Consider the following 16003-nt stretch of genomic DNA (forward strand, 5'->3'; position numbering starts at 1 on the left):
TCGAACTCGTATTCAAAGACTTGTGACTTGACTCGGACTCGTGCCCAAAGACTTGTGACTTGACTCGGACTCATGCCCAAAGACTTGTGACTTGACTCGGACTCATGCCCAAAGACTTGTGACTTGACTCGGACTTGTGCCTAAAGACTTGTGACTTGACTCAGGCTCGTGATCAAAGACTTGTGACTTGACTTGGACTCGTGCCCCAAGACTTGTGACTTGACTCAGACTCGTGATCAAAGACTTGTGACTTGACTCGGACTCGTATTCAAAGACTTGTGACTTGACTCGGACTCGTGCCCCAAGACTTGTGACTTGACTCGGACTTGTGCCTAAAGACTTGTGACTTGACTCGGACTCGTGATCAAAGACTTGTGACTTGACTCGGACTCGTGATCAAAGACTTGTGACTTGACTCGGACTCGTGCCCAAAGACTTGTGACTTGACTCGGACTCGTGCCCAAAGACTTGTGACTTGACTCGAACTCGTATTCAAAGACTTGTGACTTGACTCGGACTCGTGCCCAAAGACTTGTGACTTGACTCGGACTCGTGCCCAAAGACTTGTGACTTGACTCGAACTCGTATTCAAAGACTTGTGACTTGACTCGGACTTGTGCCCAAAGACTTGTGACTTGACTCGGACTCGTAATTAACGACTTGTGACTTGACTCTGACTCGTGCCTAAAGACTTGTGACTTGACTCGGACTCGTGCCTAAAGACTCGCGACGTGACTCGAACTCGTATTCAAAGACTTGTGACTTGACTCGGACTCGTGCCCCAAGACTTGTGACTTGACTCGGACTTGTGCCCAAAGACTTGTGACTTGACTCGGACTTGTGTCTAAAGACTTGTGACTTGACTCAGGCTCGTGATCAAAGTTTTGTGACTTGACTCGGACTCGTGCCCAAAGACTTGTGTCTTGACTCTGACTCATGATCAAAGACTTGTGACTTGACTCGGACTTGTGCTTAAAGTCTTGTGACTTGACTCGGACTCATGCCCAAAGACTTGTGACTTGACTCGGACTCGTGATCAAAGACTTGTGACTTGACTCGGACTTGTGCTTAAAGACATGTGACTTGACTCGGACTTGTGATCAAAGACTTGTGACTTGACTCGGACTTGTGATCAAAGACTTGTGACTTGACTCGGACTTGTGCCTAAAGACTTGTGACTTGACTCGGACTCGTGATCAAAGACTTGTGACTTGACTCGGACTTGTGCTTAAAGACTTGTGACTTGACTCGGACTTGTGCCTAAAGACTTGTGACTTGACTCGGACTTGTGCCCAAAGACTTGAGACTTGACTCAGACTCGTAATCAGTGACTTGTGACTTGACTCAGACTCGTGCCCAAAGACTTATGACTTGACTCGGACTCGTGCCCAAAGACTTGTGACTTGACTCGGACTTGTGCCTAAAGACTTGTGACTTGACTCGGACTCGTGATCAAAGACTTGTGACTTGACTCGGACTTGTGCCCAAAGACTTGTGACTTGACTCGGACTCGTATTCAAAGACTTGTGACTTGACTCGGACTCGTGCCCAAAGACTTGTGACTTGACTCGAACTCGTATTCAAAGACTTGTGACTTGACTCGGACTCGTGCCCAAAGACTTGTGTCTTGACTCTGACTCATGATCAAAGACTTGTGACTTGACTCGGACTTGTGCTTAAAGTCTTGTGACTTGACTCGGACTTGTGCTTAAAGACATGTGACTTGACTCGGACTTGTGATCAAAGACTTGTGACTTGACTCGGACTTGTGATCAAAGACTTGTAACTTGACTCGGACTTGTGCCTAAAGACTTGTGACTTGACTCGGACTCGTGATCAAAGACTTGTGACTTGACTCGGACTTGTGCTTAAAGACTTGTGACTTGACTTGGACTTGTGATCAAAGACTTGTGACTTGACTCGGACTTGTGATCAAAGACTTGTGACTTGACTCGGACTTGTGCCTAAAGACTTGTGACTTGACTCGGACTCGTGATCAAAGACTTGTGACTTGACTCGGACTTGTGCTTAAAGACATGTGACTTGACTCGGACTTGTGATCAAAGACTTGTGACTTGACTCGGACTTGTGATCAAAGACTTGTGACTTGACTGTCTGGTTTATAGTCACCTATACGACCATAACTTTTTAACAGTAAAGAAAAAAATGGATGATAGAAACCTATGCCACTTGTTCTTGAAAATGTTTTATGGGGGGGTCTGAACAAATACTGCATGAAAGATCCAAATTATTATGTGGAATAATAGTTCATTAAATACAATTTAATGTATGATTTGTTGTACTTTTTAACATCAAATAATTAAAAGTAACTATGTAACTTTTACTCAAAGTACATTTTAAATTGAGTACTTTTTACTTTTACTCCAGTAGATTTTTAGACCTTTACTTAATTTTTCAGTACTTTTTCCACCTTTGGTGTTTGGTGACCTAGCTGTATTGCAATTGATTTTAATTTTCTGTCTAATTCAGCTGAACTCCTATTTAATCTTGTCATATTTAACATATAATATAAAATAAAGTTTTGCATAATAATAATGGGTGTGCAATTCTCTATATACTGGAGATATGGAGCCATTGTTTTTTTTTCTTAAAATCTATTCTTATTTGGAAACAATAACAGACATTTTTTATGCAGTAAAGAGATGTGGAAGAAGATATGTAGAGGAGATCTAGAAGCACAGGCATTTTATTCTGATTGGAAACATGCTCTCTGCTTTTAGTAACAACACAAAGACGTTGCACAAATTTTATCCAAGCAGTAAAGGGAATGGTGTGCATCACTGTATGTCTTCATACTGTTCTGTGTATGAAAGTATCTGCTGGCTACATTCAAGTCGACTGCGTGATGACATGCGGAACCTCTAAAACCCCCATGCCCAAACAACGTATCTCATCTTGTATCCAGACTAGAGTCTTCAACAGGGTACTAGAGTCTCCTTTCAGGAACAGTACAGTTTTCCCCAATAAATCAGTTTTCATCAGTACATTTACACCTATACAGTGTTATTAGATTCCAAAACCTCTTAGTGCTTGGTGCTTTATTTTTTTTGGTCAATAAGTCTATAAGCAAAATGATGTTTTTTAATGATTCTATATATACAGCATGAAAAAATGCAATTTGTTTCCCTTTCTATGTTTTATCAATAGATATTTTAAAAGAAAAATAGCTAAGAAATGAGAAGTTACAAGAGTACAAAAAGAAATTGCATCAAACTTGTTTTTAGAAAAATAGAATTTGTAAAGTTTATAGATATTAATTATAAAAACAGGTATGTAAATTTGTGACTAGGATAAAAGAGTACAAAGGTGAGTGTAACTGAGATTGTTATTGTAATCAGCCATTGGCAGTTGGTGTGCCTACTGTGAACAAAATTTAACATTGCAATTTATTTACCAGTCAGTCTGTTTTTACAGCTGGCTGCTGAGGGACAAAAATATGAAATTGAGAACCACCTACTCAGGGTTCACAGCAGCAGTTAACTCCTACTTTGACAACCTTATACCAAGAGTTGCACCTCTTCAGGTAACACCTTGCTCCTTATTTCCATATTATTAGATTATAATTAAGATGTTAGAATTGATGTTTTTTTTCTCTTCGTTTTTCTGCAGTTTAAAAGAGGTGGTCCCATTATTGCAGTGCAGGTGGAGAATGAGTACGGCTCATATGCAAAAGATGAGCATTACCTGACATTTGTAAAAGAGGTTGGGTGGGGAATGCATTTGTTGTTTATAACTTGATCTCATAGTTTTCAATAAGTTTAGAATTAGAGTTAGTTGTTTAAAAAGCAACGGTGCTTGTGAATGTATATACACCACCCTGATGGAGGTGGGGGTCTCGAAATGGGGTGTGTTCAGGTACATTTCTGCCATCTTGCTATCTTCGTCACGGAAAAAGTTGCAGACAAAAACTGCTGAGTCGTTGGTGTGGCGCAGTGGATAATGCCAGTACCAGTGAGCTACCACATCATGTGGGGGATTAGGGTTCAATTCCCGCTCTGGGTGACTATACCAATAAGCGTCTTTGGTTAACACTCCTTACAATACACTGGCCCACCTCACTTACTTAATATAATAAACCTGTAAGTCACTCTGAACAAGAGCGTCAGCTAAATGCTTTAAATTAAAATGTAAGGTTATACATATAACCACTGTTCCCTGAAGGAGAGGAATGAGGTACACATAACGTATGGGGTATCACGCCCTTGCGTGTCTGACTGAAGACACCTTTAATCACGTCTAAAAGGCAGACGGTGCATAGTTACGAGGGCAGGAGGGCCCGCCCTCTGCAAATAACCCCACGTCACCAGCATCACTCCTTAGTTCAAATGTCTTTAACAGGGACACCCTTAAAAAGGGCCCAAGATTCAGCCATTTCTTTAGTAGAATATCCGAACTCCCACAGGCAACTCCAGACCCTTGCTGTTATAAGCTAATGCTAATGCTTCCACAACCCAGTGATAGAGACGCTGCTTAGACAGAGCCCTGCCACGAACTGGGTTGGCAAAACAGACAAAAAGCTGGTCACACCCATGGAAAACCTGAGTACGATCAATGAATGTACACAGTGCACGCACAGGGCAGAGCGTGTGCAGTTTCTGCTGCTCCTCAGAAGCAAATAAAGGGTAAGAGACAGAATTAAGCTCAAAGGCTACTGAACTATAAGAAATAGGCAGCACCTTTGGCACATACCCTGCATTAGGGTATAATATAACCTTGATGTCCTCTGGTGCAAAGTGGATACATGAAAGGTGCACTGACAGAGCACGAAGATCACCCACACGCTTAGCAGAGGCTAAAGCAAGCAGCAGAGCCGTCTTATACGAAACATATTTCATGTCCACAGATTTCCACAGAAACCCCCCAAAACCAACATGACAGGCTGATATAGCCGCCAAATAGACTTTGGAAGGGAATCAGATTTCTTCCCTGACACCAGTGCTTAAATGCATGCCATTTATAAACATACAAACCTTGTAAGCAGAGGCCCTTGGACACTGAATGTGAGCCACAACATTAGAGGGCAAACCGCTGGCCATCAAGGCAGACTTTTCAGTGGTTAGACATGGAGACACCATGCTCTGGCCTGGGGTGCACAATTTCCCCGCCTGCCTGAGACAGGAGATTCGAGTAAAGCGGCAGAGCCCATTGATCTCCTGCAAGGAGACTGATTATTTCCGCATACCATGGTTTTGATGGCCAGCAGGGAGCTACAAGTATCAGAGACAGGTTCCCCTGGCGCACCCTCTCCAGTGTTGGCATGATCAGCTCCACAGGGGGGAATGCATAAAGGAGTGTTGGGCCAGAGGTGTGCCAGTGCATCCACTCCCAGGGGAGCACCCTGGTCTGTTAGAGGGAAAAACGGAGGACAATGCGTGTTTTCTCTAAATGTGAAGTGATCAGCTTCAGAAGCAGGAGGGACCGCGTGCCCCCCTGCCTGTTTATGTAAGACACCACAGTGGTTTTGTCTGTTCTGACTAAAACATGCTCCCCCCTCAATTATGAAAGGAAGCGCTTTAGGGACAAATGGACTGCAAGCAACGTTCTGTTGCAAACTGCAAACAGTAACCCCTTTGCAACAGTCCGCTCTACCCAGGAGACCGGCTCATCCAGATAAGTCACCTGGTCTCTGTCTGGCATGTCAGACAGCGTTAGCTACAAGTGGCGCTGTGCCACAACAGTTGAAGCTGTTCCTCTGCCCAGCGAAAGAGCCGCGCAGCAAGACATATGCAGAATGTAATCTGAGGCTATTCTAACCACATTCAGCAGGGCTGTTAGCTAGCGACTCCCTGATTATGAGAGGAAGCCAGATACACTGTCAGCGAAGGCTCCATAGGACGGGGGTTTAGCAGCCCCGCCTCCCCTGCCCCTTCCATCTTGAGAAAATGTGCATAACCAGGCACCGCGGTGCGGGTTGACAGCGGGGAAAAGTGGGAGATGGTGTTTCACCGGGGAAAGGAAAAATCCTGCAAATCTGGTCGCTTTTTTGGACAGATGAGGGGCAGGCCACTCCACGTCCAGCTTTTGTGCTGCACAAAGGTAAAGGGAGAAGAAAGAGGTGTCAGCCTCATCCTGTTTACCCTCCGCAGCCATTGGGGCTGGAAAAACCTGCAGCTTCTCCTGCCCATCTTCGGAGAAATCAAGCTTGTCTACACCAAGATCGAACGGGTCGTCATCCTCGAGCTCAGATGCAGGCTTGCAGAGCTGCGGCTGATACGGGAGAGTCAGCGATGGCGTATCTATTTCACACATCTCCAGACTTTCCATGTGCTCAGCCCAATTCGAGGGTCGACTGCCAATTCGAGCTGGCGACAGAGCTGGCGACACATGTACGATTCCCAGGCAGACTGGACATGCATCATGTTGGTCCTTCTCGTTGATGGCAAAACCACATCCTTGAGGACAAGGACGGGAGGCTTTCTTGCCAGGATGAGAGTTACTGTTAGCTTGCGAGCTCATTTTAGGCAGCCATTAGCGAGCCTAAACAGGCTAGCCCTGAGACTTTGCAAAGCAGATTTAAAAGCAGCAAAATCCTTTAAATATCGTGGGAAGATGACTCACCAATGTGAGGTTGTTGTAGTACTTGCCTAATGGAACAGTTAAATTATCCGAAGGTTTGTTGTATTGTGCTAACTAGCTAACTAGACTAGCAGAAAAAGGTTTACAGTGTTCTCAGCGAAGAGAAAAGCATAAGAACTGAGGTTGTGATTCTGGTGACGTGGGGTTATGTGTAGGGTGCGGGCCCTTCTGCCCTCGTCACTATGCATCATCTGCCTTTTAAATGTGATTAAAGGTGTCTTCAGCCACACACGCAAGGGCATGATACCCCATACATTATTTGTTGTACAGAGTGAATCGACTGATAGGGAACAATGGAGATACTGTATTCCACAGTAGCCACTGGAACAGTGAGGAGATACTTATCTTCCTTAGGATCTGAATGACTGTTCTTCATCAAACTATGAATAAATTCTGAATTTGAAAATGATGAATAAACATGAAATGCTATGCAGTCAGATAATAATCCAATACAGAAAAATAGTTTATAGTTATATACAAATGAGGGGAAATGCAATAATCCTTAAAATGTACACGACTGAACACAACTTTACTATGCATCATAACTCTTTTTGGCTGATAGATGTAATTTATTTTTACAATAGAGAGTCATTTTCAGTTTATAGTCTTTATATGCTATATAAGATGCAGAAGTCAGGAAGTGTCAAATACCTTTTTTAGCACTGTATGTTGGTGATTATCACAGAATGTATTAATCCCACATCACACAGTGGGCTACACCTAATTATCTTTTTTTAGGCTCTAGAATCCAGAGGAATCATAGAGCTTCTGCTGACTTGTGATAATCGGGAGGGTTTGAAATGTGGAGGCGTGAATGGAGGTAAACAATGACAACAACAGCAAATTTCTTCTGGTTTCCCTGTTTATAATCCTTTTATCATTATAAATTGCATGTTCATATGTGCTGTAACAAATAACTTTAAGTTCATTTATAAAAAGGCAGCAACAAAACTGTAAAATATATACAATGCTGTGCTCTCAGTGATCTCTTTCAACATTTTTTTTCTGGGGCAGAAAAAGTTTACAACAAATTTATTGCATATAATTAGAATTCGTTTTTAATTATATTATATTATAATATTATATAATAATATTATACAGCACTTTTGATTTGGTTACACACCCCGCAACAGTTAAATTAGTTTTGTATTCTTGTACAGGCCCAACTTTAAAGCACAGCCAGAACTGGGATGGCCATTCTGAATGCATTATTTTAGACTGCTATATCCATATCATATCAACTCTGATGTGTGTTAGGGTTATTTTCCTTTTAGAATACCCAGCAGTCAAGTCTGTCTAGCTGATGGTTTGAGCCATACAATTGTAACCTAGCAGTAAAATGTGTGTATGTTTCTGGCAGTAAAATATTGTGCATGATAATACCATTACCCTACTTCACCGCTTGTACAGTGTTGTTCTTCCAGAAGTCTTTTTTTTCTTTTTTATCAGGTGTAATTTCTTCCCTGACTTTTGAATGACTACCGAGTATTGGATTTGGTTAACAATCTAAAAAAGGGCATCCATATAGCAACATGGAAAGCCAGAGGAAGCTTTAGCTTTGTGTCTGTATTAAAAAATGTAAAAGTTCGAAGCTCAACATAACATTTTTTTGTATTATCAGAAAAACCTTTGAACTTTTTTGAAAGGTTTTTGTTGTCTGTTCTCTTCATTGCACTTTTTCATCTACTGGGGTTGCCACCTCTGTTTGACAAGCTGTCATACTAACGACTGGTACCATTTTTTCAATCAACAAACATGACCATAAGGTGAACGTACCACGATCAGAAAAGGCATGGTGAAGTAGGGTTGTACGAAGCACTGAATATCCATATCAGTGGCTGTATTGTTCCTGGAATAAACACTATAGCAGAGCCACAGTTACACATTGACTTCCAACTGTGATGCCAGTGTGGCGCAGTAAATGTGGGTTAAAGTAGGTGGGTTAGGGGATGTGGGTTAAAGAAGGCATGTTGAAGGAGGCGTGTTAAAGGAGGCGGGATAAGGGAGGCAGGTTAAGGGATGTGGGTTAAAGGAGGGAAGTTAATAGAGGTGGGTTAAGGAAGGCGTGTTTAAGGAGGCAGGTTAAAGGAGGCATGTTTAAAAAAGCGTGTTTAAGGAGGCAGATTAAGGTATGCAGGTTAAAGGAGGTGGTTTAAGGGAGGCAGGTTAAAGGAGGGTCGTCATCAGAAGAGAGAGGGGGTGGGAGCAGGCTTAGTGGAAATAGTTATGGAGAGGATGAAGTGCGCAGAAAAATGTGATGAGCGGTAAGGCAGAAGTTAAAATGGCCGTAGCATCCTACACCAGCTCAGTCTTTTTAGCAGCTGAGAGGGGTTTGTCCTGGTTTGTTCTCCAAATCCTCAAGCTCATACACTCGGCCTCCAGTTAGAAAGATGAGGGTTTGTTCCTCTTATGAGAAGAAGTTAGTCAGTTACGGGAGAACGCTACCCAGCCCGAATCAAGAACAAACCTGTGGGCACCGCCCTCTTCCTGCCACCCTATATAAGTCTTACTGTAGAAATTGCCAGGACTAATGGGGTAGTCACATGGTCCCGCAATACCAATGAAAAACAGTGGTGCACTGGTGCAGCGTGAAAAAGACGCAAGAACATACAGAATACATTGAAATAGTCAGTTTAACGCACATTAATAACAAAAAAACTTACCAACAGAAAAATGTGCCATTTAGAAAAAATAATATTTCCGAGACTGACTATGACAGAAATTAATAAATGCTTTTAATGTCATTGTATTAAACAACAAAATTGAAGTGCAATTTCTTTAAAGTGCAGAGTGCAAATACAATTAGCACAAACTCTAGACACAACAATTATAGACATAAACACGTATGAAACATTAAACACTACAGTACTTGATGCATTTAAATTGCATTGTTTAGTGCAAATATGGCACTAGCATAGAAACTGTCTTTGAGTCTGTTTGTTCTGGCTCTCAATGTCCTGTACTGTCTACCTGAAGGTAGTTGCTCAAAGAGTGAATGGCCAGGATGGGATGAGTCCTTAAGAATGTTTTGTGCCTTACCAAAACAGCGAGAGCTGTACAAGTCCTCCAGCGAAGGGAGAGGAAAGCCAATGACAATCTGGGCTGTAGTGATGACCCTCTGGAGCATTTTCCTTTCTGCAGCTGTGAAATGGGAAAACACACAAATACAGTAGGTCAGGATGCTCTCTATGGAACAGAGGTAGAAGGACACCAAGAGTTTTTGTGTAAGATTTTTTTCATGTTTTTTGAAAATACAGTCTCTGCTAAACTGTCTTCACCGCTGTAGAGATGTTGGTGCTCCAGGTCAGATCATCCTTGATGTTAACACCAAGAAAGCAGAAATTGGAGACCCTCTCAACACGGAACCCCCTAATGAGCAGGGGCAGCATGGCGGTGGCTTTCCTCCCCAATGTCATCTCTTTTGGCTTGTCAGTGTTCAGGATCAGGTTGTTCTCATTGCACCACCCTGTTAGCCGCTCCACCTCGTCCCGGTATGCAGACTCATCACCCCTTGAGATGAGCCCCACCACAGTGGTGTCATCAGCAAACTTCATAATTCTGTTGCTGGAGTTTGTGGGGACACAGCCATGGGTAAAGAGAGTGAAGAGTAATGGGCTCAATACACATCCCTGAAGAGAGCCGGTGCTGAGGCTGATAACTGAGGAGATGTGGGGGCCCACCCTCACCCTCTGGGACCAGTTCGTCAAGAAGTCCCTAATCCAGAGACATAGTGAGTGGGATATTCCCAGTTGAGACCAGTCTGTCTGGAAGGATGGTAATGAAGGCTAAGCTAAAGTCCACAAAGAGTAGCCGTACATAACTCACCTGGTGCTCCAGGTGGGACAGTGTGTCATGGAGAGCAGTGGCCATGGCATCCTCTGTTGACCTATTAGTTTGTATGCAAACTGATGAGAATCTAACCTGGGAGGGAGACTGGAAATGATGTGGGTCCGGACCAGTTTCTCAAAGCACTTTAGGATGATAGGTGAGAGTGCTATTGGGCGGTAGTCGTTCATGCAGCTGATGTTTTCTTTGGTAGTGGGACAATTGTGGATGACTTTAGAAAGGGTGGAACAGTGGCCTGCCTCAGAGACTGGTTAAAAATCCTAGTAAAGAACCCTGCCAATTGAAAGGCACAGTCTTTTAGCATCTGTCCTGAGACACCCACAAGTCCTGCAGCTTTTCTTGGGTTCACCCTCCTCAGTGTGTGTCTAACCTGGTGCTCGTCCACTGTGAGGGTATAGCTGCCCGGAGGTGGTGGATGCAGGATATTTGTCTTCGGCGGTTGTACCTGGAAGCGAGCAAAGAAGTTATTCAGCTCCTCTGCCAGTGAGGCACCCTCCTCATTGCCTACCAGGTTGCAGGGTTTATAATTGGTGATGTTTTGGACCCTTTGCCACACCTGCCTGTAGTTGTTGCTCTGGAAGTAGTCCTCAATCTTCTTCTTGTATGCAGCCTTTGCCCTTCTGATGCCCTTTTCAGGTTGGCTCTGGCAGTTCTGTACAATACTCCATTCCCATACCTGAAGGCAGTGTTTAAAGGGTTTGCACTTCTTTGGTCATCCAGGGCTTTACCCAGATGCTCTTATCCACAGTTGTGATGTCCGTACAGAACTTTATGTCTCCCAAGACTGCTGTGGTGTATTGCTCCAGTTCCTGATGCTCAAAAATGTCCCAGTTTGTTTACTGGAAGCGGTCCTGCAGCTGCTGAGAGGCATCTTCAGACCATGGATTTAACAGTTCTTAGTGTGGTAGGGGCAGTTTTTTTGAGAGGAACAAGTGCAGGGACAGGTGGTCTGACTGGCCCAGATATGGCAGTTGCTTAGCCCTGTATCCTAGCTTTATGTTAGAAAATACCTTGTCCAGTACATTTTCTCCCCTGGTAGCACATTTAACATGCTGATAGAATCTTGAAAGGATCATTTTTAAGTCAGCATGATTAAAATCTCCTGCCACAGTATGAACTGCTTCAGGATACATGCCCTGCTGACTGCTAATATTGTCATGCAAATTTCCCAGGGCCAAGCTAGCACTAGCATCTGGTAGAATGTATACAGCAGTTATTACAGCATTAAATTCCCGAGGCAAATAAAAGGGCCTGCACTTAACACACATGTATTCCAAGTCCGGGGAACAGTGGCTGCTTACAGACTTAGTGTTAGTGCACCAGCTGTTGTTCACATACATGCATAGCCCCCTCCTCTGCTCTTAGCCCTGCTACTGCCTCCTCTCCCTGCGCCGCTGACGTCGCCTCCCCGCTGGGATGGTAGTCCATGTAGAGCCGGCGTTTCGTTGCAGTGTCAGCCGGGATGTTGTGAGAGTGAAGAAACTCTGCCGTAATAGTCCGCTTGCTGTTTGATCCTATCTCTAGAAGTAGTCGCTGGCTGTAGATGTACCTTGCACAGCAAGATGTTACCGTAAGGAACAATAACAAACACACAAACAACCACACTGAGCACCTACAGGAAGAGCACTGAGACGCTGCGTACATGCGCGCCGCCGAGACGAGGAAAGCAGACGCAAATGCAAATATTTATTAAAGAAACATATAATCAAACGATGAAACAAAAACTGAACCACACAAACAAAATAAACAAAGAAACATGGAGAGCGTACAACCTAGAAACACAAGACACCTGAACTGACATAACATGTACAACACCGGATCAGGAATAAGGAACATGGGACAACGGGAAACACCTGACAAAAAGGTAACAAGGAGCTACAGTTAAACACAGGTGACAACAGTCAAGGTAATGACATGAACGAACACTGGGGTGGAGCTACAAATAAACACAGACTAGAGCACATGGGACAGGAGTAAAGAAACGAGGTAAACAAACACAGAGCACACAAGACAAAGAGACACCTATGGTCACAATAAAAAAAAGAGAGATCAAAAATACAGGCAAGAAAATGCGTTGTACGAGGACAAACAGTCAATACTCAGCAAAGGACAGGCTGAACTGAGCCTCTTAAATTAGGCCCAACACAGCTGATGCTTGCTGGAGGAGTCATGTGCAGTGTCATGTGATCGGGATTGGGTGTTATGTCAGTGTGTGGTGCATCCTGGGCAATGTATTCCGGAGAATGGAGATCGCAGGCAGAGCTGATTGTGGGAGCTTTTAGCGCCAGGCGTGACAGAATACCTCTACTCAGTATTTTAAACATTTTGATCTGTTTCTGTTGCAGCTCTACAAACCATAAACCTTCAGAAACTGACATTTGGATCCATACAGTACTTGGCTAACTTACAGGTGTAGTAGCTAATTTTCTTTATCTGTAGCATTAATTATTGCACTGGCAGTTGTTTTAAATGAATCACTTGTAATGTATAAATTTCTGGTGGTGCAATGACTGTATTTACAAGCATTTTTCTGATGGTCTCTGAGAGCACTTTTTATCTGGTCATGATGATTCCACTCACTTTCTAACCATAGAATAATAATCTATAGTCAATGTGCTGGACTAGAGTCTAATTTTAGACAATGTTGGTAGTAATACATGTGGAGATATCCTAAATGTTCCCCATTTTAAATGTTTAAGTAAGTAGTTTCTTCCGTTTAATTTGTTTAATTATTTAAACACCATCTTGCAATACTGTAGAGCTGAAACAAAAAATTCCATTAGATTAAAAAAGACAAATGTTTCCTAATTATTTAGAAGCCTGTAAGTGTACTGATTGTGAAATATACATTTTACAGCCCCAGAAGCCTTTGCTGGTGATGGAGTACTGGTGTGGCTGGTATGATGTGTGGGGGGGTGCTCATCATGTATTCTCTGCTCAAGGTAAGTTGGATGGATGTGATTACTTCATAGAAAAAAAAAACATACTCAGCCATCAACATGTTTTAAGATGTCTTGGAACTAGTACTGTCAGGTGAATAATAAATTAAAACTGATGTTCTGCGATTAATTAACAAATTATTCTAGATTCATTGCACTATTCACCTTTGCTTAGCTTTGCTTGAGAAAGTGGCAGCTATCAGCAACCAGTTTACTGATGTAACATGTAGCAGTCCTACTACATGCTCTGCTGCCCGGTATCCCTCCACAGAAGGAGTCGCGCTCTCCTCGTTCACGTCTCTCACTGAGAACGAGACACTGGCTCTCCTAATAGTAGCCGTCCTCCTACGTGTCCGCTTGACCCAATTCCTTCAAACCTATTGCAAACTATCGCACCTGCAATCACTCCAGCTGTCACTCACACAGTCAATGCCTCTTTAACTTCTGGTGTATTCCCAACTGCTGTGACACCACTGCTTAAAAAGCCTTCTCTCAACCCCGCCCAGGTTGATAACTACAGACCGGTCTCACTACTACCCTTTCTCTCTAAAACACTCGAGAGAGCAGTTTTAAATGAGGTCTCTGGCTTCCTCTCCCAGAATGACCTTCTGGACCAGAACCAATCTGGGTTCAAAAAAGGACACTCTACCGAGACGGCTCTGTTGTCTGTGACTGAAGCATTAAAAACTGCCAGAGCTGCAGGTCAGTCCTCGGTGCTCATTCTGCTGGACCTCTCGGCCGCCTTCGACACGGTCAACCACGACTTCCTCCTAACTATACTCTCAAACATGGGGATCTCAGACAATGTGCTGTCATGGTTCAGATCATACCTCACTGGGCGCGTGTCGTGTCGTGGCAAGGACAGCTGTCCTCAGCCCACGCCCTATCCACTGGGGTTCCCCAGGGTTCGGTACTGGGACCCCTTCTCTTCTCAATATAGCTTCTCAATCAGCTTTACTGATGACACCCAGCTATACCTGTCATTTTCACCTGAAGATCACTCAATCTCTGCACAGATATCGCAGAGTCTCTCAGACATATCCGCATGGATGAAGGAGCATCACCTTCAATTAAATCTCTCAAAGACTGAACTTCTGATTATTTTTGAAAAAACATCTTTTCAACACAACTTCTCTATAAGCATCGACTCTCTCTCTCTCTCTCACCGACAAAGGTTGCTAGGAACCTGGGTGTTATGGTTGATGACCAGCTCTCCTTCACGCACCATGTGGCCTCAGTTTCTCGATCCTGTCGCGTCGCGTTTTATAACATCAGAAAAATTAGACCGTTTCTGACGCAACAGGCCACCCAACTCCTGGTACAAGCAGTCGTCATCTCACGCCTCGACTACTGCAATGCCGTACTAACTGACCTCCCGGCCTGTGTAGTAAAACCACTCCAAATGATCCAGAATGCAGCAGCACGTCTGATCTTCAACCAACCAAAACAGGCACCTGTCTCTCCTGAAGACAGAGCTCTTCAAAGAACACTTACTCTCCTAACACCTCTAACACACTAACTACCTTCTACTACCAGATCAGGAGAATCTCTCACTATCTTTAATAAACTCCTGAAGACAGAGCTCTTCAAAGAGCTCTTACTCTCCTAACACCTCTAACTAACTACCTTCTACTACCAGATCAGGAGAATCTCTCGCTATCTTTAATAAACTCCTGAAGACAGAGCTCTTCAAAGAGCACTTACTCTCCTAACACCTCTAACACACTAATTACTTCTAACCTCATTTCCTTCTTCCCCTCCTTCACTTCTCTATCCCTTTATTTCCCTTCAACCTCCTTTAGGCTCTGTCTAAAGATGTTTTACCTTTAAACTTCTATTACTTTTGTACTTGACTATAGTAAGTCGCTTTGGACAAAAGCGTCTGCCAAATGTAATGTAATGTAATGTAATGTAATGTAAATGCTTAGAAATATTTTAAACTGTACAATCCAAATAGGAGCAAATTACTTGCATTGTAAAACACAGTGATATCTAGGTATGTTAATTGTAATGCATATTTAATATTTAATGCATATTTAATAGGAAAGTATTTTTCATGCCATTTGTCTTAGTTGTAAAATGGTAAATAATAACAATCACACTGGGTTTACTAAAGCAATATAAAAAATAATAATATCATGTCAGAGATGACAGATTTTTGATATTTCTTTGGGGAAATGTTTTTGCTTCAGATATGATTGCAGTGTTGAAAGAACTTTTTGAACATGGTGTCTCCATCAATCTGTACATGTTCCATGGAGGAACCAGCTTTGGATTCATGAATGGTGCCACAGATCTTACTTCCTACAAACCACAAATCAACAGTTATGGTACGGAATATCATACAGTATGTCTCAATTAAGTGAGAATTAGGGCCCTATCTTACACCATGCACAAGTGCGTTGTGATGCTCATTGCTACTCTACACCACATCAACACTATTTTCACTCCATCTGCCTGCGTTGTTTAGATAGCAACGGTGCTTGTGAATATATCTACATTGAGGGACATGGTGGTCTAGGAATAAGGTGTGTTCAGGTAATTTCTGGCATATTATTAACGGAAAACACAGGTGTTCCACTGACTGACTAAAACTTACACAGAGGTCAACAGTCAGATGT

The 16003-nt window shown here is 43.0% G+C and overlaps 1 protein-coding gene across 1 annotated transcript in view; it reads left to right on the forward strand.

Annotated features, from left to right (window-relative positions):
• Positions 1-16003, forward strand: part of glb1l2 (galactosidase beta 1 like 2) — a 48466-nt gene that overhangs the window by 13458 nt on the left and 19005 nt on the right. Inside the window, exons 5-10 of the mRNA XM_049473387.1 lie at positions 3436-3544; positions 3631-3723; positions 7336-7417; positions 12789-12853; positions 13301-13385; positions 15575-15712. Coding sequence (XP_049329344.1) covers positions 3436-3544; positions 3631-3723; positions 7336-7417; positions 12789-12853; positions 13301-13385; positions 15575-15712 — 572 coding nt within the window. The remainder of the gene's footprint in view (positions 1-3435; positions 3545-3630; positions 3724-7335; positions 7418-12788; positions 12854-13300; positions 13386-15574; positions 15713-16003) is intronic.

Source organism: Astyanax mexicanus, unplaced genomic scaffold, assembly GCF_023375975.1.
Source record: "Astyanax mexicanus isolate ESR-SI-001 unplaced genomic scaffold, AstMex3_surface scaffold_37, whole genome shotgun sequence".
Lineage (NCBI taxonomy): Eukaryota > Metazoa > Chordata > Actinopteri > Characiformes > Acestrorhamphidae > Astyanax > Astyanax mexicanus.